Raw genomic sequence first — 16,901 nt, forward strand, 5'->3', positions numbered from 1 at the left:
ATTTTTCATGATAAATGTTGTCAGAACAATTTCGGTCCTTATATAGTTGACTTTGCAGTTAGGGCTGTGCTAAATTGTTAAAGGCTGTACAGTGGCCTTTAGCTGTTACTTTCTGTGTCAGTTCATCTCTTGTGGAGAGTTGTCCTATTGGGAATCATACCAAATCTTCTTTTTATAAACATAAGTACCAGTAATCTGAATTAGAAGATATAGAAGAAGAATCAATTATGACCATTACAATATTTAATCAATATTAACAACATCAGAAAGACAGATAAATCTCTCCAGTTTAGGAGGAAGATGTAGCTGTGTTACACTTGTCCTGACAGGAATATTTGGATTGGCATTAAGTAATGTTGTCCTGATCACAACTCGGGCCATGTTTTGTAAACGTTTCGGTGTACGTGTCTCAATCTGGATAAACTGTAGAAAGCTTTTTTCTCCCTCTGTTACTTCTTCAGGACGATTTGCGATTTTATGTTTCATACTAGACACCCAGTGACGATATTCAAATTCAAATCCCGCACAGATAAGTTTCTGAACAAAACGACGACTTTCATCGCCAAAGTCTAGGATCATATAACAGAGAGAACTCTCTATTTTATACGGAACACAATTAGATGTCAAGATACACTCCGCTAGACTTGTATCCCCTTTAGCAAGTAAAACATATGTCAACATTTTCATCTCAATCCCATGAGAGTTTGGTCTCATCACATTAACATCGGCACCATGCTTACATAACAATTTAGCGATTTCTATATTATTATTTTCTATGGATGTCCACAATGGTGTGAATCCATACTGATTTTTAGCATTCATGTCTGCATCTTTATTGATTAACATCTCACATATGTTTTTATAACCATGTGACGCAGCCAGATATAACGGAGAACATAGCCACTTATCACAAACATTTACGTCTGCTCTTTGTGATATAAGTTCTTTAACTACTCGTTCGTAACCTTTACGACTTGCCTCACACAGTGGGTAACTTCCCTTGTGTTTATAATTTGGATCGGCATTAAATATGCGTAATAATCTCCTCTGTTCTTCTAGTATTAACGCCTCCTGATCAGGTTCAGAGTGATGATTTAATAAACCTTCCCCAGAACAGATATAGAAAAGTCTTTTACTGTAAGCTGTCGGAGACAGAATCCCTATGTTGTTATCCATCTGTTAAAATAAAAACAAAATATATCAAATTCAAATTTAGAATCGGGGATAATTCATTTTGTAATTACATGATTAATATACTTGATAATCAGTTTAATACTGTGGTAATACAAGATGTACCATTGTTTTAATTGACCTAGCAAAAAGGGCAAGTGAAAGCTATTGCCATCACCTGAATTGCTGTCCAGTGTCCATATTGCCCCCTGTTGTGAATTGACACCACCCCCCTTTTTTTTGCTTTTGTGCAATTCCCCCCTTTTTTTTAAACCCCCCTTATTCCTAAATTATTGGGACCAATACACCCAATCAATCCCAATCTTCCTGTTGTGATCATTAATGTTGTTTTCAAATTTCATAGATTTCTATTCACTTATACTAAAGTTATTGTCCTGAAATCAAATATGATTGGACGACGCTGATGCCAACGACCATATGACATGTCATATCAAAAAACAACTGCAATTTTTTTTTTTTAGGTCTTATAAAAAGGAATTAAGGATGTACTTAGGTGAGGTTTTGGAATTAGTGTCAATGTTCGGAATGCTTGGTGTTTTTCCGTACCATGCTAGGTAAAATATTTTGCCCCATCACACATATTTATTTTTTAACATGAGACTTAATAGCTTATAAAAGGTCATTTGACAAAATTTAAACATATTCTTAATTTTCTTTCTTTTGATTTGAGACCCAAATGATACCAATGCAAATTTAAGGTAAAAGTCCAAGTCAGCCTTTTCCCGCCATATTTTATAAATCAAATATCTTGAAAAGAAGCTCAATCATTTGTCAATGACCTATCATTATTTTTAGCTTATTTTTATCCTTAACTTATACTCTTCCAGCTTTAAGTATCAATTTTGATTTTTTTTTTCCTCAATCAGCATGATCAGTAATGAAATACAAATAGTGAAACATTAATTCCTTTTTAGTAGCCAATAAGGTTCAATTTTGTCAAAATAAGCAAAAAAATATTGCTTATGACTTATTCACTTGCAAGTGAATAATTCGACCTCATAGGATCCGTATTCATGTGAACTTTAATTTAACCTCTTAACCTCTTAGCTTGAGATGGGTAACACGTGAATTGTATGTGTAAAGTTATTTAATAGACAACTTTCGAGTTCGATGCATTTCCGTCAAAAACTCTGGTTTTAGTGAACGTCATTTGTGCGTTTAGGGGCGTCGTCACTTCCATTCCAATGTTGAGCGAGTGGTTGGAAAACTATAATTCTATATTGTACGAATTATTCAGCAAATTGAATTCTCAAAATTGACAATCAGCATTGATGTCATTAGGAAATTGTCATTAAGTATTTACAGAACAACCATTATTTCTAGTTTATCCTGCACAATGACGATCACTAAGACGCTTGATGAACGTAAATAGTGCAGGGATACAGGCGACCCCCTCTATCTGGTAAATGACGTCATAAAGGCGCGTATAATTGGCGAGTTTTTTCCGGTGACGGATGAACTCGAAAGTGGTCTATTGAAGAGAATGTCAACATTGAAAGTGAAACAAATGTAAGGGAGCTACCATTTGATTTTTATGGGGGGGCTAGGATGAAATTTGAAAAAATAGGCAGGACAGGAGATTTGAGTTAAAAAAAAAGGCAGGATGAGCATCTTGGCAAAAAAAAAAGGCAGGATGACAATTTGGTAAAAAAGGTCAGGATAAACTAGTAAAATAAAAAGGCAGGACAGACATCACAACCAAGAAAAAAAGCAGGACAAAATTGTTCATCCTAGCCCCCATAAAATCAAATGGTAGCTCCCTAAATTATTTGATTGACTGATTCGATCCACACATAAACATTCTAATACAGGTTAAAACGATGATAAACATTTATTTTTTATCTGTAATATGAAATAAAATAGACTTAGAATAATTCAACTGCACGTGGTTGCTTAATCTAATTATATCTATATTTATGTTTACGGTACATCGTTTATTATGTATATGGTCATCGGATGACTTTAGAGATCAACCTGATAAATAATTAGATGGCATCTGGACTCAAATACACACGAAACAAAGCTACCTATTTTCAAGCATGTGCCTTGTTTATTGTTTTACCATTTTATTTAGACTATTAATAGTTTGGATAAATGTTTTACATTGTTATAAATCAAATATGAGAATTTGATTAGAATCGGTAAACATGAATTTGACAGCTAGTGCCCCTTTAAGCAGAAGATTTAAGCATGATAATATCCACTAACAGTAATAATATTAATCAAATACATTATATCTGATATTGCAATAATTTTTAAAAATCTGGTGTCAGTAACATCTTGAAATTATTTGTTGTACTTTAAAACTATACACTGTAAACAGATTTACAAGTAGTTAGAGGTTTTGTTGACTCAGCAATGTTTCATTTCAAAAACTAACTGATCTGAATCAAGACACAAGATTATTTGTAGTACAAATTTTGTACAGTTGTATGTATGTGAAAGTAGAAAGAAACATTCTGATATGAATCTTTTGTTTAAGACTTAATCTTTTTACAAAAAAAACCTAAATAAGTTTAAAGAATATTTTGTCAGCGAGGGGTCCTGCTTGTATAAGTAATCGTTATTTACTTGAAGAAGTAAATAATAATCTATGTAAGTTAGTTATAATGTTTGAAAAATCTTCCCTTTATTTTCTCAAAATTTTACTACAAGTATAAGTAATTTATTTTACAATCTCACAAAAATGTTCAAGTTTTGAGATGTAAAAACACATGAAACATGCCTTTTAACATGTTTAACAATTTTTCTAAAGTTAGCTTATAACTTTTTATTAGAGTTCAATGTTTCAATTCATTAATTCAACAAAGAAACGTTAACTTAACTGATTCAGTGATTGCGCAAAGATTTTAAGTATTTGTGCAAGGTATAATTATAATAAAAATAAGATAACAAAAAACTGCAAAATTTCCTTAAAACTACCAATTAAATGGCATCTACCCAAGAATGGGTTGTTCAATTCTTCTGAAAACTTCAGGGCTGATAGATCTTGACCAGTTGACCAATGTTACACTTTGTCAGATTTGCTCTTAAAGCTAGGGTTTTTGAAACATAAGAATGGTACTTTTAGAACTAAATTTTTTAAAATTTCACCCGGTTGCGAAATTCCGTAATATGACGTTTTCTCAGTTGCCAGCCCCAATAAAACTTTTTATTTAGTAAATCTGATTGATTTTTTTACGAGATGGTGTATAACACGCCTACTTTTGTTTTGGGATCATCCGTAGCAATCCTACCCAAGTATGGCAATTGTAATTCTTTCGTCTGACCGACACCAATTTAAAAACAAACATCTCACAGTTAAAGGTACACAATGTATCTTCCCACTCTCAAGATCTAAATGTTTCTAGGAGTTAACTGATCTTATTTCATTTCATACTTTAAGTCAAGAGAGAGTCTGAATGATATCAATAGAATGGGAATATCTGAGTTCTTAAAATAGAAACTCCTGACACATTAGACCATTAGACAGACCTCAAATAACACTTATTTGAGGGTTTGTATATATCACATAATCTTTTACGCAATTACAATAAAGATAAGCATTACTATTTAAAGAAAAGCTGACAGTTTTTTTGTAAATATGTTTTATAATAAATCAATCACTGCGGACTAAGTGTTTCCAATATGGCGACGATATACAAAAAAAAATCACATTGACCTGCTTCTGACGCATGCTACGAATGATCCCGACAACAATGGTAGTCGTGTCATACACCATTGTGAATAAATCAATTTAGATTTACGGCATAAGTTTAAGTAGGTTTGGCAACCAAGAAATCAAAATAAAACGTAATTTCGCGACCGGGTGACATTTTTCAAAATTTTTAGTTAAGTACTGTGTGTATTTATTTTAAGGTTCATCATAACAAATGGACAAACATGGCCGTATTTTCACCTCTTAATCTACTCAGTGTACAGACTTACCTGTGAAGTTTGGAAAGTTTTAAGGCCTGGCATCCCTAGATATATATATAAAAGTTAAATGCATTTTGTGCTTCAAAAAGATATATATTAAAATCGTTATTGAATTTTGATGTGCATTTTTATTCCTTTCTACAAAAGATGTAAAAATAAACAAACACCTGAATTACTTTGATACTGTCCTCTCAGATAAACTCTTCTACTCACCTATAAATGTGTAGATATCTATACACCTTATTGCTATTTAGTCCAATAGGGGAAAAACAGTCATTTATACAACTTCTTGTTTGGGTCATGCCGCCAAAAATAGAGGTCATCAGTAGACAGCTGAGGGAGGAAAAACTTAGAAAGCGATCATCAAGAAACTTTAATAGAGTATGATCCACTTTTTTCGAAATTAAAATTGAAGTAAAAAAATATTTTGTTTGGAGTATTTACAGTAGTTTAAACAGGTCTCATTAAAATGTATCATGCATGGTGAATTGTTTAAACAGGGTACCAGATAGCTTCAACTGGATGTAAAAGTTGTGTAATTTTAGAACTTATTCGAAATGGAATGAATAGCGATTAGGTGTATTATCCATGCCAATCAAGGACAATCAATACAAGACAAACCAGTTCTTACCTGAGAGGGAGCATTTCAGAGTTATATCCCAACTTCGTTTATTTTTACACCTTCTACAGCCGTACAGGAACGAAACAAAATGCCCAATAAAATTCAAAAAAGATTTCATTTTTCTGATATATATATACTTTTAACTTTTATATATATCTAGCATTCTAGTGGATGCTAGGCCTTAAAACTTTCCAAACTGCAAAGGTAAGTCTGCACTCAGAGTAACTTTTAAGGTTCATGTGGACCCTATGGCTAAAATGGCCGTATTTTCACCTCAAAATTTACTCTGAGTACAGACAAACCTGTGCATCTGTAAAAATTTTCAGGCATAGCATGCCCTAGATAAATAAATTTCCAATATGTTTTGTGTTTTAGAAAAATAAAAACTTACCAGGATTTTGCAGTGCACTTTTTTTCATTCCTCCAGAAGGTGCCAAAATAAACTAAGTTGGGAAACAGGTTTGAGAACTTCCCCACAGGTAATTATTGAAGTGAGCTGTTTTGTTTGACATGGACATGAGATGGACAATAGATACCTGACAATAATTGGTTATTTAAACTGTGTACCTGAGTGGACCATATCAAGGTAAACTCAACTGTTTGTTAATTTTATCATCTTCTGCAGGGACGAAAAAAAGTGTACGGTAAAATTCAGTTAAGTTATGAATTTTCTAAATCATATAATGCATTTGAATTCTATTTATCTAGGGCATGCTATGCCTTAAAACTTCTCAAAATGCACAGGTTTGCCTGTACTCAGATAAAATTTTGAGGTGAAAATACGGCCATTTTAGCCATAGGGTCCACATGAACCTTAATAAAGGTATGCAGGGGAAAAAAATTCTAATCTTAGACAAGTGACTAGATGGTGAAGACTGCTCGTGTGCAAAAACTGGAAACAGAGTTTGTTGGGACACATGGATATTTATGACATGTGATAAAATGAGATAGCAAGTCCAAATGCAGCGGAATGAATTACATTTCAACAGAGGGGACGATTTTATAGTGGGGCGAGTTGTCTTGCTTCCGGAAATTAACCAATTATACTAATTTCTAGCCTTCTTTTTAATTTAGTGTGTAACTGTACCCTTTTGTTAGTTAAGTGTAGGTCTATTTTGGGTAAGAACTATAAAGTTAAAGAAGTTCAATACAAATTGAAGAATATCATACAACATACAATACAAAAGCAAACTGGAATTCTCACAACGCAGGTTTTTTGCACATTCTTGTTTTGTTCCGTCAAACGATTCCGGATTTTACACACAGTACCGGAAGTTATTCCAAGTCAAGGTCATGCAGAATGCAGCAGCCGACTAAATCCTTATAAGAGTTTGAGGTGTATTATGTCCTTCTAAAAAGTTTTTTTTAAACAAGGGTTAGTTTATTGTGTATGGTGTCGTTGAAAATATAGTTTAATTGAATAAATTCCGGTGTAAGATGAAGTGGCTGATGACAGATGTCGTGTCTGTCTGTCTTGTCCTGTTGTCTGTTGTCACTGACAGTGTCAGTGTTGAGGGCTGTCTGTATAGACATCAAATCGGGTTTTTTTTTGCTAAAAATGTTTAAACTATATAAAGCCATCAACGGTATCAGGTCCGTTCGCGCCCAATACACTTTCGCACCCTACAAGTTTGCACCTCACATGTCAAACCCTAAGTCCGTTCACACCCTTCTTCCCTTCATGTTTGCGCCCAATTTTTATCAAAACATGATATCGAATGGAAGCAGGACAAATCAACCCACTGGCAAAACGCCCCACTTTTTGAAAAGGATTAAATCCCGTTAATTTTTCACTGGTCAACTCGCCCCATTTATTGAAAGTAAAAAAGCAAAAGTAAAATCTACTTCAATATATAATTTAAAGGTGTTCCAACTAGCCCCACTTAAATGAAAACTAATTTACACAGAATACAATTTTTTTTTTTAAAGTTAAATAATGTTTAACATTCTAAAAATATAATTGCAAATACATTTTCGTATCATCATTGGAGAGTCTTAGTCTTTAGTATGCGTCATCTTGACACTGATTTTCTCATATGTACTTTGGTCACTTGCGCGTTTGAATACATTAATCACGTTTGTATTTTCTCTTTGTACTTTCACTTTAATTTAGGTAGGCGCTGTTGATACTGATTTATAAAAACAAATGATCAAATCTTCTAGTATCGTCTATAAACTCGGAAACTGCATATTGTATGTCTGCACTGGCTTCTGTGTTAAGTAATTCTTCTAGATCTAGATTAAGTGTTCCTGTTTTGAAATATATTGACTGGCGGAGTTTTTCTCTATCCAAACTGTAATTGTCACAAGATAATAAAAAATGTTCTACAGATTCTATTTCTCCACAAGTACATTTGTTGTCTTCTACATGTCTGTTAATGAAATGTTGATACCCCTTTAGTTTGGAGTATCCTGATCTGAGACTGTTTAATATATTGAAGTGTTTTTTTGATGGGAAGTCGAGTTTGATTCTTTTTGATGCATCTGGGTGATGATTAAAAAATCTTCTCCCAACCTCACTAGATTCCCATTGTGTCTTCCATTTTTTAATGACTGATGTTCTCGCCGCTTGTTTGATGTCTTGTTTTGTCGTGATTGAAGACATTTCCTCCCTATTATCTGCTTCTTTTGCTGCTGCTTTTGCTAGACGGTCAGCCTGTTCATTTCCCTCTATATCAGAGTGCCCCGGTGTCCAAATGATGTTGATACTAAAACCCTTTTGTTCCAATTTTATTTTCCTGTTTTTGATTTCTTGTATGGTTTTGTGATAGTTTTCTGATTTCCAATTTAAGGTTATAATGCCTATGGCGGATTGGCTGTCAGAGTATATGTTAAGTTGTTTAACATTGCGTCAATTATAATTGTCTATTTTTTCCAGCACAAGTTTAATGGCTACTAGCTCTGCTAGTAGTATTGATCCTCTGTTTGATACAGGGTACTGTATTGTTTCCTCCTCTTCATTATTGTATATAATGGCTCCTGCACCACAAGGCCCAGGATTTCCCATGCATGAGCCATCTGTGAATGCCACTGTTGTATTTGGAGGAAGTTCTTCTAATTGTTGTTTTATGAGTCTTTGTCCTTCAATGGCTTGTTCACTGGTTCTTGTTTTGGAACTTCCCAATGTGGTCCAGTACTCCGGTGCCCTTCTAATTGCACACATGCCACGACATTCATATTGCTGTTCAATATTATTTACTTCAATTGATGTTTCCTTCTTCATATCATCTGCCTGTAGTATCATTTTTCCAATTGGAGAGATGTAAGTTTCCGGATTAGATTCTGTTTTCCAGTTTTCTAGCTTTTTCTTAATTGGGACTGTTGTAAAAGATGATGTAATTTTTGCCAATTCTCTAATTGCTATTTCTTCTCTTCTTAGTTCTAAAGGTAAGACTCCACCAATTATCTGAAGAACTTCAAGGCTGGAAGTTGAAGGCATATTAAGGCATAAGGCAAGGCCATGTCTTTGAACCTCATCCAACTTGTGTAGGTTTGTTGAATTTCCAATCTGCCAAACACAGCTTGCATATGTGATGGTTGAACAAACAAGACTTTGGAGAATAACTTTATACTTGTAATCTATGTAGTTGTATAACAATTGAAAAGAAACCTGTTAATTGTTCAAGTAACAGCAATTTTATGTTATAGCACTGCACTAAGGTTTTCATAGGTATTGAAGCGGGGCAGGGACTTCAACGGGATTGCATCTTTTTTCCTAAGTGGGGCGAACTGGTAAACAAGAGTAGGGCGATTTTTTAGAAAGTGGGGCGATTAGGTGTGGGGCGAATTGCCAGTGGGGCGATTTGTCAGGGATTCATTACGAATTATTCAACACATAAAAAAACGTTGCCAGAAACCTAATTCCTTTTGAAACAATGAAAAAGAAATATGTATAGATAGCTATACACTAACCAAAACATGATTAAGATTTTATTGCTGACACATAAAAAAACCTTTTCAGATCTCACTTTTTTAGAAACAATGACAATTTTTTTTTAATATATATATATATATATATATATATATATATATATATATATATATATATATATATATTATGTACATGTATATGGACCATAATTTGCTATTGGGCTCGTTTCCTATAACGATAGAAAAGTGATAAAAATGTGTATTACTGTAAGAAAAGTTGTAACTACATCTAAAGATTCCTTTACTTTTATCAACATACAAGTGTATGCTACTCTTCCCTAGAAAAAAAATTGAAATTAACAAATTTCAAAGATTATACGACCGTATTTTTGTGGCGTTTCTCGCGTTACTTTTCGCTTCCTAAGAATGCTAAGTGCATAACGCTGACTGATTTATAGATAATCGTCACCGGCAAATTCGTAACTTTTGCTTTCAAATAATAAAGAACATCGACTAATAAGAATAGTCAGAAGAAAATGCTGAGAACTATAAGTATTTCTGTAGCAGGTGTAAGAACAGTAGCGTTACTTTGGTTTCCGATTTCGTAACGCAAATTTTAGATGATGTAATCTGCTTTGTTGTAATAGAATTCTTTATAACAATATGCAAATATGAACTCTCGCGAGATGTTCAAACAGGTAAATCAGAGAGGATTTACATTCTAGTTTTGTTCTTCGTAATAATTAAGTTAAAAAATGACGTTATCGTTATGCGTTACATTTCACACGAAACAGAAGTCCAGTTATTTCCTTTTTTTTTATTAAAATTGTTTTTGTCGTTAAGTTCTAATCATTTCCGGTCATACTTGAAACATGTGACTAACATGTGATCACACCCTTACGGCCGGATATACGAAATACTAGGTCTAAACATTGTTTTTGTTTCCAACGGGATGTTAGCAAACATAATCTGTAGACTTGTTTCGTCTTGTTTAAAAAAGGAAAATACAATTTTCAAAGAGATTGCGCCGGGGGTCTATTATTTTTCCTATGTGCATAATGTTACATACGATCTTGTGTGAAAATAAATGCCAAATGACTTGACAAAATCAATTTCAGATTTGACAGACGTTATAACACACTTCGTTTCAGGATAACGATGTAAAGGGCCCTTGGAAAATTCAATCGAAATTACGTCTCTTATCATTGTGCCGATGGTCGTTGGATTGATTTTGCTTCAGTAGTAAATATTACTGGATATTTTAGGTGAATAAAGATAATTTAATAAAAAATACATGTTAATATACCATTACACTTGGAATGTACAAAGCTGGTATCTTTGTCACAATTTTTAATTAATTTTTTAGCTCACTTGGCCTAAAAGGCCATGTGAGCTTTTCTCATCACTTGGTGTCCGTCGTCGTCGACGTCGTCGTCTGTCGTCGTTAACAATTTTTCAAACATCTTCTCCTCTGAAACTACTGAATGGATTTGAATGAAACTTAACATGATTGTTCCTTAGTATATCCTGCACAAAATGTGCGCTTCGATTTTTGATCCGTCAAAAAACATGGCCGCCGTTACTTAAAATAGAACATAGGGGTCAAATGCAGTTTTTGGCTTATATCTCAAAAACGAAAGCATTTAGAGCAAATCTGACATGGGGTAAAAATGTTCATTAGGTCAAGATCTATCAGCCCTGAAATTTTTAGATGAATCAAACAAACCATTGTTGGGTTGCTGCCACTTAATTGGTAATTTTAAGGAAATTTTGCAGTTTTTGGTCATTATCTTGAATATTATTATAGATAAAGATAAACTGTAAACAGCAAAGTAAGATCTACAAATAAGTTAATATGACCAAAATTGTCAATTGACCCCTTAAGGGGTTATTGTCCTTTAATGACAATTTTTCACAATTTGTTCATCATATTTGCTAACTTTAAAAAATCTTCTCCTCTGAAACTACTGAATGGATTTGGTTAAAACTTAGCATGGTTGTTCCTTAGATTATCCTGCACAAAGTGTGTGCTTTGATTTTTGATCCGTCAAAAAACATGGCCGCCGTTACTTAAAATAGAACATAGGGGTCAAATGCAGTTTTTGGCTTATATCTCAAAAACGAAAGCATTAAGAGCAAATCTGACATGGAGTAAAAATGTTCATTAGGTCAATATCTATCAGCCCTGAAATTTTCAGATGAATCAAACATCCAATTGTTGGGTTGCTGCCACTTAATTGGTAATTTTAAGGAAATTTTGCAGTTTTTGGTCATTATCTTGAATATTATTATAGATAAAGATAAACTGTAAACAGCAAAAAAGATCAGCAAAGTAAGATCTACAAATAAGTTAATATGACCAAAATTGTCAATTGACCCCTTAAGGGGTTATTGTCCTTTAATGACAATTTTTCACAATTTGTTCATCATATTTGCTAACTTTAAAAAATCTTCTCCTCTGAAACTACTGAATGGATTTGGTTAAAACTTAGCATGGTTGTTCCTTAGATTATCCTGCACAAAGTGTGTGCTTTGATTTTTGATCCGTCAAAAAACATGGCCGCTGTTACTTAAAATAGAACATAGGGGTCAAATGCAGTTTTTGGCTTATATCTCAAAAACGAAAGCATTAAGAGCAAATCTGACATGGAGTAAAAATGTTCATTAGGTCAATATCTATCAGCCCTGAAATTTTCAGATGAATCAAACATCCAATTGTTGGGTTGCTGCCACTTAATTGGTAATTTTAAGGAAATTTTGCAGTTTTTGGTCATTATCTTGAATATTATTATAGATAAAGATAAACTGTAAACAGCAAATATGATCAGCAAAGTAAGATCTACAAATAAGTCAATTTGACCAAAATTGTCAATTGACCTCTTTAGGAGTTATTGCCCTTTAAAGACTTTTTTCACAATTTGTTCATCATGTTGACTTACTTTAAAAAATCTTCTCTTATGAAACTGCTGTATCAATTTCAGCCAAACTTAGGCTAAATGAGTTTCAGAGTTTCAGAGTATCTTGTATAAATTTTATATTTCATTTCCTTGTATGTCAAGAAACATAGCTCCTATGGCTAAAATAGAACATAGGAGATAATGATTTTTTTTTGCTTTTGAAGAAAATAGGACGATTCAAAGAACATTTAAATAAATTGAAAAGCCAAAATAATCATTGATAAGAGATTAAACCAAAAAAATTCAGGTGAGCGATTCAGGCTCTTGAGAGCCTCTTGTTTTATTCATGTTCTGCAAACACTTTTCAGAAACGCAATAAACTTGTCAAAGGAGAAGTTAACTTTTACCATGCATGACTTGAAAGGAAGTACTTTATTGATTTTAGCCCACTAAAGTAGGTTAAAATGTGGAAACCATGTAGATCATGTAGAAGGTGTACAGGTCACAAATATCACATGGTGCCTATTTTAAAGATTTTAATTCCAAGATAAAAGTTTTTTTCTTTACTGGATTTAAAGAATTTTACATTGCCAATGATTTGGAATAAATTGTATATAACTGGAATTTCAAAACCAAATATAAATACATTTTTTTGGCTAAAACATCAAGATACAACGATTATGGTATCCTGTATCAATGAAGAAAATAGGGAAATTTCTGAATAAATTGTACTAATTGTTTTCAAAAATCACATATTTAGGAGGTTTATAATACTGTTACATTTAAGATGGATTTTAAGAAAAAGTATACTGTTCAGATTATTTTAAGCAGATTTTGCAATAAAATAAAACTAAAAAAATGCTTTCGGTTTCTTATGGTTTCCTGTCGCGTTTAAAAAAACCTTTAATTTAACATTGAAAATAGATTTTAAATATTAACATGAAGCAAGTAACACTAGTAATGGTGTTCATTTATGTCTTTTGAAATATATTGTGCAAAATAAAGAAAATAAAGATTGGTTTCCTGTTTGGTTTCCTGTCACGTAAACGGTAACTCAAAATGTATTAATTTTTTCTTGAAAAACTCAATTGTTCCATTAATACTATTCTAACACCAACACAACCCACAGAATAAAAGTTAAAGTTTTAGAACTTATAAAAAAGGATACAAAAAGAAACCAAAGGCCGAATACCAAATTATGGTCCATATCCCAAGGTGACACTTGTGACATGACTAATACCACGTGTCTGCAATCACCCATTTCGACATGGAAAAATGCAATCACAAAACAATTCGAAATCTATGTTTTGTATTAAGAAATTTCAAAGCTTGAAACGATTATTATTTTTTTTTAAAAAGATCGTTTATTTGTGCAACTCTCCAAAAATTACTTTCTTTCTCTTCCGGTAATACGAGAGCGAGAATTTTGGTTTACAGCTAAAATAAGTTTAATACTTCTTTAAAAAGTTATTATAATTGGCTTAAGTTTATGTTTAATCCATTTAATGTATTAAAGCGTCTTATTCATTCACAATCTCTTGTCAAACAATGTTTATTCTCGAACTCATTTTCGTAAATTTTTCTACGGCCGCCATTGCACATTTTTGTGTGAACTACGGATAGGAACCGGACGAGATATGACAAAAATCCGCATTTTCACGATAATGACAACAGATGGACAGTAGACAGAAAAAAATATACCTAGAGAGAAAACTACGCATTAACAGACTATTTGTTAGATAACTTTGTTAAAAATACATATCATTTTAATGTAAAGATAAGAAACTACTGGGACTAATTCATTGAGTGCCATGAAACAATGAATTTCATAAACATGATAAAAAAAAGTTTTTAAATTGATTTTTTTTTTGCTACTTTTGCTACTTTATCTTTACTTAATATAATATAAAAAATAATTAATTTTGTGTACTAGATATTTAGTTTTGTATATATACAGGTTGCACTATAAGTATAATGAACCATTCATTCATTTGACTTATTGTTGGGTAACTGAAACCACATATTTTATTTTTGTTTGGAACAAAAGGAAAAAAATAATTCTGTAACTATAAATGAATAAAGAAAACATAAACTGAAACAACTGTTTTTGTGGTTATAGTTTAATTGTATTCTCAGTTATGAATTGCATGAACAATATAAACTAAAACTGTTTAACATATAAAGGAAATAGAGTATCAACGCGACGCGTTAAATGACATTAAAAAAATACAGTTATTTTTGTTTACGCAAAATGTGATGCTATCCAAAATTTCTGGGGAGAACACTGTAATGAGGACTACAAAAATGTATTTGGTATATTTTATATTCAAATGTATTTTGTTAACAAATTTCATCAAATTAATATCTTAAAAATTTATTCTATTTTTTAATGACTTTTTTTCTGTTAAGTTAACAAATAGAACTTTTGGTTGTAAAAAACATTATTCTAAAACCATTTGACTGAATTGTTTCTTAATTTTTTTTTTAACTCAACAGTAGCAGATTCAAATAAGGGAAAAGGGGGGGGGGGGGGGGGGGGGGCTAAGATGAAGAAACCTAGTTTGATTGGATATTTTTTCTGTAAACTGACTTTAACAGGTCAAATCGTGTTCTGACTTGAAAAAGTCAGTCCCATCTAAACTTATTTCAACTTTTAAGTCTAGTTTTTTCATATTGATTTAAAAATGTATGGAAAAGCCAGATAAAAGACAGAGGAAATAAGGTCCCCATACAGCGCAATAATGAGGACTATAAAAAAGTTTATTTTGCATATTGATTATTCAATATTTAAATGTATTTTGTTTTAAACTGGTCAAATTATGTTCCGACTTGAAGTTATTTGGCCGGTTCAATCGTCATCAGTCAAAAAAAAAATAGATGTATATTTTACTTATACGACTATTCTATACGTCGTAACTTTATTATTATCTAGAGGTTTATTTACGTTTGAGAGTTCCGGTTTGTATTTCTATCGGAACACATGGCTGTTATCCATCGAAAGAGACTTATTAGAAAAATCCCGAGAGATATCGAGTATATATGAAAGTCATGCAATGTCAAGGTCGTTAAAAACTTTCATTTGTTGAACTGTTGACGATGAAACGTTCCATCACAGATTTTTCCCCGCTAAGCGACACAAAGGTGTGGATTCTTATGATTAAACAATTTATAACGTTTGCATGCATTATTTTTCAATTTGTTCTGTTGTGTTTTATTAATAGTCGCGAATGAATCGATGACATAATTGTCAATTTGGTTCAAATGCACTACGCTGGATCGAAGATTCGACAGCTAGTCAATATTCCCCGATCGGGAGACATCCTCCAGATCTAGAGATGTCTCTAAATTGGGAGACATGGAATACATTATTTGTCTCCTGATTTGATATGACCCAACAGGCCTGAATACTTCAAGCAAATACGGAATATTTACAAATCAAATTTGCTGTCAGACAGAATTAAAAATATAATTCAATTTTGAAAAATTAAGTCACACTTAACAAGAATACATGAAATCATGACACTAAGACTTAGTAGTTATAAAACATCAATTGAGGGGCATTAAATATAGATGTAAAATTAAAACCCTAATTTTGAAATAAAGCAAAACTATAAATGTTACTTCTTGTGATCATTAAAGACCTGACTTGACCTATAAAAATTACCAGGTGGTAAGCAATAAAACCTATATGGGGATGGGAGGAGCTTGTTGTTATCAACATCCTATTTATAAATACACATCATCTGTTTACAATAATAACACATGGCTGTATCTGAATGATAAATTTTATGTATCTTTGTAACAGAAATGTACACATGTAAGTATAATTAAAATTGCAATGAGTGATAAAAATTAATTAGTATGAATAATTTACAGTAAATGTCTAAATTATAATTACAGAAATAGAAAAACAAAAATTTACAGAAAATAGTACACAGTATTAAATTTCTTGTACTGTGCTTATTTCTAGTTAATTAAAAAAAACAAATGTCTTGAAAACTGCAGAATTTTATTTGAAATATCACATTTAAAACACTTTTTTTGTTCTACTGTCTACGATTTCTTTTTGAATAAATACTTTTCATAAATCTTGACCAAATATTGTCTCTAAATTTATATGTAGCTCTTTTGTAGTTTTTCTTCCCTTTTTTACTCCTTGGCATCCTGTGATTTTGATAATTTGACACTGAAGTAAAGTCTCTATCAACATTTTCATTCCAGTGAAGTACACTAAGGTTGGCTCGGGCATTGTATTGGCTATCACCGAACACAATTCTTTTGTTTTGATAAATATTTGTTACATTGTTAAAACTCTCAACATAAAATGTATCCCTTCCAAGAACATAATCCTTTGCATATTTGTATAGTGTTGAATTAAGTATTACACTTAAAAGAAGTTTTTC

General features: G+C 32.2%; 2 protein-coding genes across 7 annotated transcripts in view; one reads left to right on the forward strand and one right to left on the reverse strand.

Moving 5' to 3' along the window:
• Positions 1–225: 225 nt before the first annotated feature.
• LOC143059649 (uncharacterized) lies at positions 226–6,997 on the reverse strand. Its single transcript, XM_076233172.1, has 2 exons — positions 6,909–6,997; positions 226–1,176 (listed from the first exon to the last, which is right to left on the reverse strand). Exon 2 carries the CDS (start codon positions 1,174–1,176, stop codon positions 244–246), a length of 933 nt encoding a protein of 310 aa, XP_076089287.1. The 5' UTR covers positions 6,909–6,997; the 3' UTR covers positions 226–243.
• An 8-nt stretch (positions 6,998–7,005) lies between these two features.
• Positions 7,006–16,901, forward strand: part of LOC143059650 (glycerol-3-phosphate dehydrogenase, mitochondrial-like) — a 65,034-nt gene continuing 55,138 nt past the window's right edge. For 5 of the 6 annotated variants that reach the window (XM_076233176.1, XM_076233173.1, XM_076233175.1 and 2 more), the window contains exon 1: positions 7,006–7,067. The gene's annotated coding sequence lies outside the window, so the exon portion shown is untranslated. Of the gene's footprint in view, positions 7,107–16,901 lie in introns of all 6 variants that reach the window. The other variant, XM_076233174.1, reaches the window with a different exon arrangement.

This window comes from Mytilus galloprovincialis, chromosome 14 (genome assembly GCF_965363235.1).
Source record: "Mytilus galloprovincialis chromosome 14, xbMytGall1.hap1.1, whole genome shotgun sequence".
NCBI lineage: Eukaryota > Metazoa > Mollusca > Bivalvia > Mytilida > Mytilidae > Mytilus > Mytilus galloprovincialis.